This window comes from Xenopus laevis, chromosome 9_10L (genome assembly GCF_017654675.1).
Source record: "Xenopus laevis strain J_2021 chromosome 9_10L, Xenopus_laevis_v10.1, whole genome shotgun sequence".
NCBI lineage: Eukaryota > Metazoa > Chordata > Amphibia > Anura > Pipidae > Xenopus > Xenopus laevis.
The window spans coordinates 33033358-33047189 of NC_054387.1; the positions used below are offsets into that span (position 1 = coordinate 33033358).

The 13832-nt window shown below is 40.1% G+C and overlaps 1 protein-coding gene across 4 annotated transcripts in view; it reads left to right on the forward strand.

Annotated features, from left to right (window-relative positions):
* Positions 1–13581, forward strand: part of dgke.L (diacylglycerol kinase epsilon L homeolog) — a 199915-nt gene extending 186334 nt beyond the window's left edge. For 2 of the 4 annotated variants that reach the window (XM_041576431.1, XM_018235129.2), the window contains 10 exons: positions 1465–1624; positions 2420–2539; positions 4091–4234; positions 9383–9540; positions 9632–9680; positions 9790–9903; positions 10064–10135; positions 10455–10582; positions 11138–11249; positions 11754–12099. In XM_041576431.1, the coding sequence (XP_041432365.1) occupies positions 1465–1624; positions 2420–2539; positions 4091–4234; positions 9383–9540; positions 9632–9680; positions 9790–9903; positions 10064–10135; positions 10455–10582; positions 11138–11249; positions 11754–11942 (1246 nt within the window). In that variant the 3' untranslated portion in view covers positions 11943–12099. Of the gene's footprint in view, positions 1–1464; positions 1625–2419; positions 2540–4090; positions 4235–9382; positions 9541–9631; positions 9681–9789; positions 9904–10063; positions 10136–10454; positions 10583–11137; positions 11250–11753; positions 12100–13525 lie in introns of those variants that run through there. The other 2 variants (XR_001933086.2, XM_041576430.1) reach the window with 2 other exon arrangements.
* Positions 13582–13832: the final 251 nt, after the last annotated feature.

Consider the following 13832-nt stretch of genomic DNA (forward strand, 5'->3'; position numbering starts at 1 on the left):
TCCCTGTGTGCCATACTCTGTCTGCCCTATGCTCCCTGTGTGCCATACTCTGTCTGCCCTATGCCCCCTGTGTGTGCCATACTCTGCCTATCCTATGCTCCATGTGTGTGCCATACTGTCTGCCCTATGCGTCCTGTGTCTGCCACACTCTGCCTGTATGTGCCTTGCTCTGCCTGTGGAACATAAGCCTGGTATTTGTTTTGGGGGTTTGTTAGCATTTGAAAATTATTGTTAGGGGGCCCTAAGGTTTTTAATCATGTGCTGGGGGTGCTGTGTTATCTACAGGGAAGGAGCCATATGGATTTAAGGGTAGGTCTTAAAAGAACAGTTCAATGTAAAAATAAAAACAGGGAAAATAGGCTGTGCAAAATAAAAACATTTTCTAATATAGTAAGTTAGCCAAAATGTAATGTATAAAGGCTGGAGTGACTGAATGTATAACAGAATACTACTTCCTGCTTTTCAGCTCTCTAACTCTGAGTAAAGGTGGCTATACACTATTAGATCCGCTCGTTTGGCGAGGTCGCCAAACGAGCGATTCTTAACCCGATATGCCCACTAATGGCTGAGCGATATCAGGTTAATCAGTACTAGGGCCAATCAATTGGATTACTAGGCTGCTAATGGGCGCCGGGGCGGGTCGCAGGACCGCATCCACTAGCCGATATGGTCCTGGATTCAACAAAAAATCTAACTTGCCCGAATGATATCTGGCCAATTTTTGGCCTGATATCGATCGGGGGACCCAGTCGGGAGCCCCCAAACACAGGCAGATAAGATGACGAATCTGTCTAAAGGACCAATAATGGCAGCTTTAATCTGGCCGTGTATGGCCGTCTTTAGTCAGTGACTTTAAGGGGGGCCACATGGGACATAACTGTTCAGTGAGTTTGAAATTGATCCTCAACATTCAGCTCCGATTCAAAAGCAACAGTTATGACCCATGTGGCCCTCCCTCAAGTCAGTGGAAACCAAGAGAGCTGCAAAGCAGGAAGTAGTGTTCTGGCTGTTATATTAGACATCCAGTCACTCCAGCCTTTATACATTACATTTTTGGCTAACTAACTATATTACAAACATTTTTTATTTTGTACAGCCTATATCTTTGCCCAGTTTTTTATTTTTACACTGAACAATTCCTTTAATATGACAACTGTTTTCACATATGCATGACAAAGGATATCCCTGCAGTGAGCACCAATCATTTGGTTTTTTGGTGTGCTACCACCATTAATGTGGACATGGTCTTGTGGTAACATGGGTGTGGTTTAAAGTGGGTGTAGTTTAAAAAACAGGGAGTGGTCATCACTGGCTTCCATTATCGGCCCTCCACCATGTAGGCCAGAAAAATTCAGGCCTTTGGTACCACAGAAGTTGGACAGCACTGCTGTATATCATATACGTGCAGTAAACTGGGTTGTACCTTTGCTAACTATTCTCTTTTGTCTTGTTTCTTTTCTCAAGGTGTATTTGGTGTCAGCGGACTGTGCATGATGACTGCATGCAGAGCAACTTAAAAATCGAAGACTGTGATTTCGGTGAATTTAAAAATCTCATCATTCCTCCAAGTTACCTCTCAGCAGTCACTCAGTTAAAGAAAGGCAAAACTACTGATTATGAAAAGGTAACAAGGTCCTCACCACATTTCATGGGCTAGATTCCATAAATACTTTGCATTTCAAGATTACCCATATTATTTTAAACTCTAGTTTGGAATGTAGTCCCTTTCTGAACTGAATATGTTTCCTAATTGAATTGAATTAATCATGTTTCAGACGAATAAAGTATACATTTTTAATTCAGTAATTGGAATTGGCAGATGAAATTGCCATTCAGGTCCTGTTCATCATTTTCTTAGAAAATGGTATTAAACTTTGTATTCTATGGATATTTTTTTTTTTTCTCTATCTTATTCATCTTACTTGGGACACTTCTATATGCTGCACTGAGATCAGGGCATTGGATGGGCCATTGCAACACATTGAGCTTATAGTCTTGAACCACTTTGGCCTTGTGTTTGCGATAATTGCTGTGCTGAAACCTTCTCCCAGTACAGGTATAGGATCAGTTATGCGTAAACCCGTCATCCAGACAGCTCCGAATTACAGAAAGGACGTCTCCCATAGACTATTTTATTTAGTTTTTTACCAGACGGAAAAAAAGTTGTTTTTTTTTTTTTGCAGCATTTCCCTGTATTTTTTATTATGTATTCTTCCATGTGTTTTACCACGATGGCCAGACTTAGTTGATGGAAAAACAGCCAAGCAGCATCATACTACCACAACCGTACTTAACTGTTTGCACATTGTGCTAATATTCAATACAAACTGGTCAGCTGGTTTTTGTGTGTTCATGTATAGGCATATTTTGATTGGACTTCAGAGAACTGTGTGTTCATTTTATTTTTTGCTTTTAACAGTTGGCATCTTCCATGGGAAAACAATGGACTCCCTTAATAATCTTGGCTAATACTCGTAGTGGGAATAATATGGGGGAAGCCCTACTCAGTGAATTTAAAGGTCTCTTGAATCCCATCCAGGTAACTCTACCTTTCTGCTGTATAAAGTTGTCAGGTGCTCTACTATTACTTTTGTTTCCTCAGTTCTTAGTTCTGTAGTGTTGCTTTGCATAATGTCTTCCTGTTCTGTAGATTGTATTCATTCACATTTATAGGCATTGCATAACCTCTTAAATATTTTTCTCGTCAAAACAAAAATGGCATTGACCTCCGCTGTCATTAATAGAAAGTCCTTTGTTTCTCTAAAAAAATACATGTAAAGGGTTTGTCAATGGCCGTTCCGCTTCTCACCTGTTTTTTTCTGGCAGGCTACTTTTCCGTAGGTAGGAACCTAACCACGCCACCAGTTTCAGTTTGTGCTGCAGGTAAATCATTTGTGTTTAAAATTGGGTAGCTTTTGAAGAAAATCTTTCCCAGATTTGGTAGGTTCTAATTTTATTCAGATAAAAAACATCATATATATATATATATATATATATATATATATAGATAGATAGATAGATAGATAGATAGATAGAAGAATGAAGCAGCACACGATTCTTTGCAAAAGTGTATATTACAGATATAGCATCAATACAGCGACGTTTCGGGCAAGCTATATGCCCTTTATCAAGCGATATATATATATATATATATATATATATATATATATATATATATATATATATATATATATATATATATATATATATATCTATATCTATATATCTATCTATATATATATATATATATATATATATATATATATATATATATATATATATATATAAAGTTCAAAGTTGCCTAGGTGCAAAAAGCCCAAAAATTAAGTAGAAGAATGAAGAAGCTCGCACTCACAGGACTTATCAAGTCAAAAAAAGGTGTTTATTTGGATCAAAAATCGACTAACGTTTCGGCTTGCACTCAAGCCTTGGATTTTTGATCCAAATAAACACCTTTTTTGACTTGATAAGTCCTGTGAGTGCGAGCTTCTTCATTCTTCTATATATATATATATATATATATATATATATATATATATATATATATATATATATATATATATATATATATATATATATATATATATATACTCCTACATTTTACACAGCACTTTTTAAGAGGGAATAGCATAGCATCTTGTGCGACCATTGAGCATAATTTAATACTGCCACTAAAACTACTCTAAAGAGAATATTTAATGTAAAACTCACTTATTTTTTCATGTTGCTTTTCGCCGATAGGTCTGCTTTTGTAAGTAATTGTTACTTGAAGTTCCAAATCTGACTGTTCTGTCAACCTGACTGTCTTTTCTAAATCTGTCAGTTAGAGCTTCTAATATTAACAGACTACTGCTGCACAAATATGGCAGCCCCTCATAGAGGAACATGGGGGATCAGATAGGTAATGCAAAACTATCAGGGAATTACTTTAATGGCAACTTAAAGCATACAAAGACTGTTATGATAGATGTAAATAAAAGGTTTAAATTCCGGTGTCAGCTTCTCTTTAAGATGTTGCTGAATTTATAATTATGTTTGTACTAGTCAGTTTAGATTATTTAGCAGAATATTCACATTTTTTGTTTTTCAGGTGTTTGACCTCAGCAATGTCTCTCCATTTCAAGCACTTCAGTTGTGTACATTATTGCCAGACAAATCAGTCAAGGTGCTCATTTGTGGAGGGGATGGCACTGTTGGCTGGGTTCTAGATGCTGTGGATGAAATGAAGATTAAGGTGAGGTCCCAACCGGGTGTTAAAAATACTCTTGGTTACTTTTTGGGAGCACTTGCTGTGTTGCTTCATAAAAGGAGATTTTTTATACTCTCCGTAAAATCTCTTTCTCTTCATTCATTGGGGGACACAGGGACAGTGGGGCACCACTAGGAGGTAGAACACAACATGAAGTAAAACTGACTCCTCCGCTGACTATATCCCCCCAGCAGTAGGTCGAGCCTCATCAGTTTGTACCAAACACCGAAGTGAGCTAACAAACTACTCAAAAAAACTGGATAAGTAACAATGTAAGTAACTGTAACTGACTGGTAGGCAAAATACCATGTCCAATGAATCCAGAGGGCCTCTATCCAGGGAGGGAAGCCCTGTTTCCCCCCAAGCGTCGGCTTGGGGGACACGGACAGTGGGGACGTTCCAAAGCTGTCCCCTAAGAAAAACAGGGTAGGAATTTAAGGCCCTATGTGGAAGAAACCACCTTGGCTTGCAGAACCTTCCTGCCGAAGCGTGTCATCTGCCCGCAAAAGTATCGAATTGGTAGAATTTGGCAAAAGAGTGGATAGAAGTTCACGTGGCGGCCTTGCAGAGTTGGTCACTGAAGCTTGATTCCTGTATGCCCAGGATGTGCTCATCCCCCTGGTAGAATGGGTCCTTACTCTGGCAGGAGGTTTTCGTCCCTGGGAAATGTAGTTTCATTGAATAGTCTGTTTTAACCAGCTAGAAATGGAGTACTTTGTGGCAGGTGTGCTTAGTTTTGGAACAGAAGGTAAGACAAACCGTGCATCTGACTTGCGGATCTCGTGCACTCTGTGCAGTTAGAACTTTAGACCTCTGACTGGGTCTAGGGAATGCAGTGCTGCTTCCTTGGTATTGGCTGGAGAAGGGCACAACATTGGGATAACTATTTCCTGGTTCAGATGAAGTGTTGAGACAACCTTAGGCAGAAAGGAGGGCACTGTGCACTGTCATGATGGAAGGTAAGGAAGGGTGGCTTGCACGATAGAGCACTAAGTTCAGACACTCTTCTGGCAGATGCTATTGCCAGTAGGAAGGCTGTTTTCCAAGTGACCTATTGGATGTTGATGGAGACCAAGGGTTCAAGGATGCGTTTTGCAGCGCCCTTAAAGGGGTGGTTCACCTTCAAGTTCATTTTTAGTATGTTTTAGAATGGCCGATTCTAAACAACTTTTCAGTTGGCCTTCCTTATTTATTTTTTTTCATAGTTTTTGAATTAATTGCCTCCTTCTGACTCTCTCCAGCTTTCAAATGGGGGGTCACTGACCCCATTTAAACAACATATGCTCTGAAAGGCTACACATAAATTGTTACTGCTACTTTTTATTGCTCATCTTTCGATTTGGGCCTCTCCTATTCATACCCCAGTCTCTCATTTAAATCAATGCATGGTTGCTAGGGTAATTTGGACCCTAGCAACCAAACTGTTGAAATTGCAAACTGGAGAGCTGCTGAATAAAAAGCCAAATAACTCTAAAACCACAAATAATAAAAAATGAAAATCAATGTCAAATTGTCTCAGAATATGACTCTTTAAACTAAAAGTTCATTTAAAGGTGAACAACCCCTTTAAGACTATCGTATGGTCCCAAGTAGGTACTGGCGCCCTGAATGGGGGGCAAACGTGAGCTACACCTTGTATGAATATTTTCACATTAGCAGGAGTGCCAATCTATTCTGAAAGAGGATTGAAAGGGCTGATATTTGACACTTGAGTGACCCAAGGGATAGGCCCATGGCCAGCCCTCTCTGGAGGAATTCGAGTAACCTAGGAACTGAAAATACCTCAAAGTCCACATTGTGATGGAGGCACCACTCTTGGTAAGTGGACCATACCCTGTGGTATGTTCTGGCTGAGTCAGATTTTCTTGCCGCCCGCATGGTGTCTACCACTGCTTCTGAAAATCCCTTTTTCTTTAATATTTTGATCTCAAGAGCAACTCCGTCAAGTTTAGGCTTGCTGGATTTGGATGACCGATTGGGCCTTATTGGAGTAGAGATGGTAGGGTCCAGGGTTCTGCTATAGAAAGATTGATAAGATCTGAAAACCAAGTGCGCCTGGGCCAATTGAAGGCATAGGCTAGCCCGAAATTCTAAGGGGCTGTGAGGGCATCTGCTGCTGATGCCAATGGGTCCCGGTACTGCCCAAACAAGATCGGTACCTTTCTGTTTTCTTGGGTTGCCATGAGGTCCACTTCTGCCACTCCCCATCTTTGTGTTATTTTTCGGTTGATCTCTTCTTTTTGTGCCCTCTCGCCTGGGTCCAGTACTTGACGGCTGAGAAAATCTGCTTCCCAGTTTTCAAGGCCCAGAATGTAGATGGCTGACAGTTGAACTTGGTGGTCTGCCCAACTGAAGATTAGGTTCACCTCGTTTAGGGCTTCCCGACTTCTTGTGCCTCCTTGGTGTTTTATGTAGGCCACTGCTGTTGAGTTGTCCGATTCAATCTTTACTGTTTGTCCTGTCAGATTTTCCTGGCAATGCCTCAGTCCGAGACATATCGCCCAGATTTTTAGCAAATTGATTGGGAGGAGACTTTCCTCTTGAGACCAATGACCTTGTGCTGTATGTCCTTCCATTAGTGCTCCCCATCCGGAGAGACTTGCGGCTGTCATCATTAGGCGCCACTGGGATTCGCCCAGTTGTCTGCCCACAGAGATATTTGGAGTCTGTAGCCATGTGAGGAGGGAGTCTCAAGCCCTGCGTGATGGTCACATATTTTGGAGAAGCGATCTTCTTTTCCAAGACACGAGTATGTTCCACTGGAGTTCCCTGATATTATGTTGGGCGAAGGGAACTGCTTCTATCCTTGACACCATGACCCCCAGTACTCTCTCATACAGCTTTTTACGGAGTGACTCTGTTTCTCCAATAGTGAGCTCACAAGTGAACCTAGGTGTAGTACCTTCTCCTGAGAAAGTGATATCCTCTGTGTCAGCGTGTTGAACTGCATGCTGAGGAGTATCATTGACTGGCTGGGAATCAGTGAGGACTTTTGCTTGTTGATGTCCCCACCTAGTTGTTGCAGTCTTTTCGTGAAAGAGTGGATGGAATGTTGGGCCTCTGCTCGAGAGGGGGCCTTTATCAACAGGACTTCAAGATAGGGTGTGATGGAAATCTCCCTTGCTTCGAATTACTGCTGTAGCAGCTGCCATGATCTTCGTGAACACACGTGGAACTTACCCGGGTAAGACTTGAAATGCGCCTGTGTTCCCCTTGTGTTGTGGTTCTAATTGCTAAGTGACCTAGCCCCTCTCTCCTGTCCTAGGAGAGGAGAGTGTGTCTGCACTGGACATTTTCCCAATTACGCCATGGAAGAAAAGACAGACGGGTCTCTATAGAGCCAATGGTGGAGGAAGGGTAAAAGGACCCAGCAGTTCTCTATGGGGCCAATGCTGGATATGAACTGGGCGGGGGATGAAGAGGTATACTCACCTTCCCCTAGGTTCAGGCCCCTGCTTCCTTGTGTCTCCCGCCAGCTGACACTGCTCCTGCAAGGGGAAATGGAGAGGTTGTTTAGGCTGGTGGTCTAAGCAAACGGCTAATGACCCAGGGAACTGGCTCCCACGTTGCAAAATGTAAATTTTGGGCAACCCACTCAGTGTGGGTGTCCTGAGCATCTCATATTGTCAGAATAATTGAACTGTAGCATAGAGAAAATTTTGAACCTAGCCTCCTGAGGACACAACTAAAACTGATGAAGCTCAGCCTACTGCTGGGGGGTATAGCCATCAGATGAGGAGTCAGTTTTACTTCATGCTCTGTCCTACCTCCTAGTGGTGCTAGCTATACCCCACTGTCCCTGTGTCCCCCATAAGAAGATGGAGAAATTATCCTGTTGCAAGGTATACCAATATTGTTCATTTATGCAACCGCTACCAAAAATACACGTGTGCTGAATTATGTTTTTTGACCCTTGCAGCTCTTGTAAACTTTTATTCTATAGTCTGGGCCTAACAAATGTCATAAACTAAGCAGGGTGAGCTACAGCTTAGCTAGTGAATTCCAAGAAAGGTCATTGTAATGAATGTAAAATACCAACTGGAGAAACCATGAAAGCTTACCTTGAAATCTAAAGAGGATTATCGACATATTCACAGTTAATTTTGACTCTATTTATTTACTAGATTTCCTTGCCTGCAGCCTAACAAAGGCTTCACTTCACTGTTTTCTGGACATTTCAAAGCTAAAATACTGTCATATGCTTTAGAGAGTAATCATTTTAAAATGTTCAGAGTGGAAAAAACATAAAATAAATGTTCAGAAAATGGTATACTGGTTATAAATTAGTATATATTGTGTATTTTGTATGCATACTTTTATTTCATTTTTATCTCTATTAATTCCTTTGGTCTTTCAATTCAAGTCCTCACCACACTACACCTATAAACAGAATATCTAGGGTTTCCCTATAAAAATGTTTGCTCATATTGCCTGTCAGATAAAATATAACATTAAAAAGGAAATCTGTGCTTTCTAGCATGCAGAATGAGCTGCAATTCACTTAACTAGAAAAAAAGGCATAAATAAAATGTTTAGTTTGTTCCTAAAACAAATGCCAGACCAGGCCAGAGAGGCCAAGAAAAAGCCCCTCTGCTGACAACAGCTCTTCTCTGTGTCTGCACCCAGAGCCTCTTTGTGAGTGCAGTCACTAGAGAGGGCTGATGCCAGCGTAGAGGCTGATTTTTGGCTATTATTTATCTGCAGGCTGAGAATAGGTCCCAAGTGGTACTGGTTTAGCCTTGCACTACACTGGATTCAAATGGCTAAGACACTTTTTTTTTTGTAATTGAACCACTATTAATATTTTTTTTCTGCTGGTGGTGGAAGTAAAAAGACACAGCCAGCACACTCCATAGTTATAACATGGGAAAAATGGTGATCGTTTACTCCGGGTTACTGGCCCAGAGCATTTTACCAGCATCTTATCAGCTGCTATGCTAGACCATGCCAGGCTCCTTGTATACTTTATCATTGCTTTCATTATCCAAAATTAGACCTATATGATGCTATTCTTCATTTATTTTTTCAGACGTGGTTAAGTGTACTGTGCTTACTTTATCAATTTTACATAAAGCATTTCTGAGCAAGTGTCAAGTTAGTTTAATGCCCTTTTTGTTTATTTTCTCTGTAAAGGGTCTGCAAAGTTGTGTTCCACAAGTAGCAGTTTTACCTCTTGGGACAGGAAATGACCTGGCTAACACATTGGGTTGGGGAGCAGGGTACGCTGGAGATGTACTTGTTGAGCAAATACTTCGGAACGTAATGGATGCGGATAGTATCAAACTTGACAGGTTAGTCTGTATATTAAAAAATCAGATTCAGAAAGCCATACAAATGCTTCCTGTATCAAAGAATATTTTATTGGCAATTATGTTTTTGCAGGTGGAAAGTTCAAGTAACAAACAAGGGTTACAGTTTAAGGAAACCAAAGGTATTTAAAATGATGCTATTTTACCGGTGTAATTGGTTCATCCCTGCAGTAGCCACAAATAGTAGAATAATTGTCTGTTATTTTATTCAGAATACATTCTCGTTTGCAGGTGTTATCAATGAATAACTACTTTTCAGTAGGACCAGATGCATTAATGGCTTTAAATTTTCATACCCATCGTGAGAAGACGCCTTCCCTGTTCTCTAGTAGAATTGTTAATAAGGTAGGTTGCATCAGGATTATTGTTTCTAAACTTGTTCATCCTGATACCTGAGATTAAAGACCCAAACCACAACAACCACTAGCAGAAATAAATACATCATGTCTGTCATTTGTATATTTTTATCTAATCACCTATTTCTTTCATTTTTTTTTTTTTTTAGGCAGTTTACTTTTTTTATGGGACGAAGGATTGTTTGGTTCAGGAATGCAAAGATCTCAACAAGAAAGTAGAGGTACAAGAAATTACAGTAAAAAGCTTACCAATAATTGACCATATCCTGTAGCTCCATAGTTAGCGCAAGCTGTGATATACTGGCAGCCAAGTGGTCTGTAAAGCTAGCAGCCATTCAGTCCTACTGCAATGCAGATTGGTTCATGGTCACAAGGTCTTAGTTTTTGTTTTTTTTTGTTTTGTTTTTTTTGTATTTCATCAAATAAATCGCTATGAGAATGATTGGCTTTCTCGGTTAGGTACCTAAGGTAAGCTCTGAGAGCTGTCCTCCTGGTTTAACCCAAGAGTTTTTAAGTTGATGTTATACTTTGTAATTGCAGCTGGAGTTAGATGGAGAAAGAATAGACTTACCGAATTTGGAAGGAATTGTAGTGCTGAACATTGGTTACTGGGGAGGAGGCTGCCGCCTATGGGAAGGAATGGGAGATGAACCATATCCCTTATCAAGGTGTGTGTGGTAATCTGTCTTTCTTGGTGTCCTATAATTTCTCTCAGATGCTTTCATTTTGTTTAACCCTTTGCCACTTTGAATCTATGTTCTGTGGCTAAAAGTACTGACTTAGATTCTGCAGAACATACAGGGGAGTGAACAATCTGCTTTTGAAGCACTAATGTCCAGGAGCCCCTAGGCAGCAGCATACATGTGGGATACTTCACTAATTTCATTTTGAGGTCTCTACATGCCAGGCAGTTTTGTATTCGGCAGAATGGGTATGTCCTGAAAATATATATTTTTCTGGGGTAAACCTACCATTATGCAACTTTTTGGCTTTAAATCTAAAGTAGGACGATGTCTGCTATAGTGCTTTCTTAGGTTGCCCCAAAACTTTGCTTTCCACTTGACACCTGACATGCAGCATATTAAGTGCACAAATAAAGGGCATCTTGAGTGTGATAAAGGTGCCAGTGGTGAGCTGGATTATTTTACAGCTAGTTTGTTGCTGTGCTGTTATAAATGCCCCCCGTGTGTTCTTTGTAATTTTTAATCGCTTTTGTTTTTCAGATATGATGACGGACTGCTGGAGGTTGTTGGAGTTTATGGATCCTTTCACTGTGCACAGATTCAAGTGAAGTTGGCAAATCCTGTGAGACTTGGACAGGCGCACACTGTACGGGTATGTATCTTTTGGATGCACAGCCTTTACTTTTGGGAGAATGTTAAATGTCATGGTGTAGTCCTCGGCTGTCCCAATGGAGGCTTGTGCTGAATGAGGGCTGTTTATGGTCCTAACCGAAAAAAAAAGCTTTAATACTTCATTGTATGGCATAAACATTTAACTAAAATCACCCCTATAAAGATCTTTCATGTTATTTGGCTTAATAAAGAATTATGTAATATTAAATGTTCATCACCGAATGGATTATAACATCTCTCTTAGTGACCACATATATAAACCTCTGCATTTCTTTCTCCACTCTATCCTTCAGCTATAAGGAAATGATGAGATCAAAGTGTGCATAATGCTAAAGTAATTGAGCTAGACTGCTAAATTTTACTAAAACAAAACATTTGACCTGTAATAAATCTGCCCAACGGTATCTCTCCATTATATCAAACTATGACTTTTCCTGACTGGCTGTGAGTTGATGCTCACGGCCACTGTGCTTGTTTTTAACAGCTCATCTTGAAAAGTTCAAAAATGCCAATGCAGGTGGATGGAGAGCCCTGGGCCCAAGGTCCGTGCACAGTCACCATTACTCACAAGACACATGCACTGATGTTGTACCACTCAGGAGAACAGACAGATGATGATGCTTCCAGTGGATCGGACCATGAGAAGCATGAGCAGAGCGATGAGGATATGTAGCCTTCTAAGCAGTTCTCCCCATCTATTTTGCTGCTGTAGCAGGTTGATTACAATTATCTGTTTTAAACCTTTCCTGTATTTGTGTAAGGTTTAAGCACACGTTTTACAGCAGTGTCCGACTGTAAGTGTCCTTTTCAAATATCAAGCCATTTAACTAGATTGTTTCCTTTATTTCAACAGAAATCTACTTATGTTTACGGCATAACATTCAGCCTCCAATGGCACTTTACTTATCCCAAAATATATTGTAACATACTATTAGAATTCAAATGGGATTGCAATGCATCAGCAGAACTAAGAGTATTTAAGTGAGAGAGTTCGGCAGCATTATCATTTTTAGTATTCAGGGGGTTATTTATTAAACTCTGAATTCCAAAAACCTAATTTTTTACTATAAAATATGATTTTTTTAGTGAAAAGAGAAATACATTTTTTTTTGGGATTTATTATACCCCGAGGATGGAAAAAGTCAGAATCAGAAAATCCGGCATCTCAGAACTGCCGAGGTTGCATATAAGTCAATAGGAGAAGTCCCGAAGATATCTTGATCTGCACTGTGTTTCGTGCAATAATTCGAAGATTTTTCGGGTGGAAAATCCCCAAAAAAATGTAAGATTGATTTTTTTCAGGATTTTTCCTGCACAGGAAATTTTCGAGAAAAAGTATCGATAAATAAGGGACAAAACCCGTGCGGATTTGGTCAGAGTATTTTTCAGAAAATAGTGAGATAAATTCGGACTTTGATAAATGGGCCTCCCTGTGTAATGGATTTTAGTTTTAACGGCCTTGGCACTAGTGGGTTTTTTTATTACTTGCATTATTTTTATATGCTGTGCTGGAATTCACCTTTGATTCTCACAGTAGTGAATCAACAGTAGTTTTATTTAGAAGAAAGATTCATCATGTTATCTGTATAAGTAAATACAGTGAAACCTCAATTTTACATTCCCTGATTTTAAGGTTTCCCTTATTGTGGTCCCACATATATATTATGCATAATACATTTACCATTTTTTTCTGGTCCACTGAAAAAGTAAAATGGGGGTTCTACTGTAATGATTAACATAGAGACAAGGCAAGTCAAACACCTTAAGGTGGCCATAGACGTTACAATTACAATCTTTCCTGGAAAAGATCTTTCCAAGAAAGATCGTTCGTTGCGATAGACACGTGTATACTGATGAAAATAATAGAATTCTCCCTGTATCTGATGAATCAGCCCTAACAATGTCCAATGTTCAGGTGCCTTCAAAGGTGCCCGATCAAAATTTTCCAGCCAGCCCAATTGACTTCTGCCGATATCAGTCATATCGGCAGAAGTCAATTGGGCTGGCTGGAAAATTTTGATTGTATGATATTATCGGTGTATCTATGGCCACCTTTAGATGCGATCCGATTTATGCCAAAGCTACTTGCCGGCAAGAAAAGCACAAACCCAGCACTGCTATCTTCTTAGTCGTTCCATGAATTAACAGTCCCTGTAACATTTTGCATGTCCCTTTAACTGCCTTGTATGGGGGAACATATTTTGTACAGGAGAGGGAGATCCCATATTGTTACAGTTGAGTTACTCTCTCTTGCAGGGATCCTCAACCTTTTGAACCCGTGAGCAACATTCAGAAGTAAAAAGAAGTTGGGGAGCAACACAAGCATGAAAAATGTTCTTGGGCTGCCAAATAAGGACTGTGATTGGCCATGTGGTAGCCCCTATGTGGATTGTCAACCTACATTGAGGCTCTGTTTGGCAGTACATCTGTTTTTTATGCAACCAAAATTTGCCTGGAATTAAAAAAAAGCTCCTGCTTTGATTCCACTGGGAGCAACATCCAAGGGGTTGGAGAGCAACATGTTGCTCACGAGCTATTGGTTGGGGATCACTGGTCTATTGAC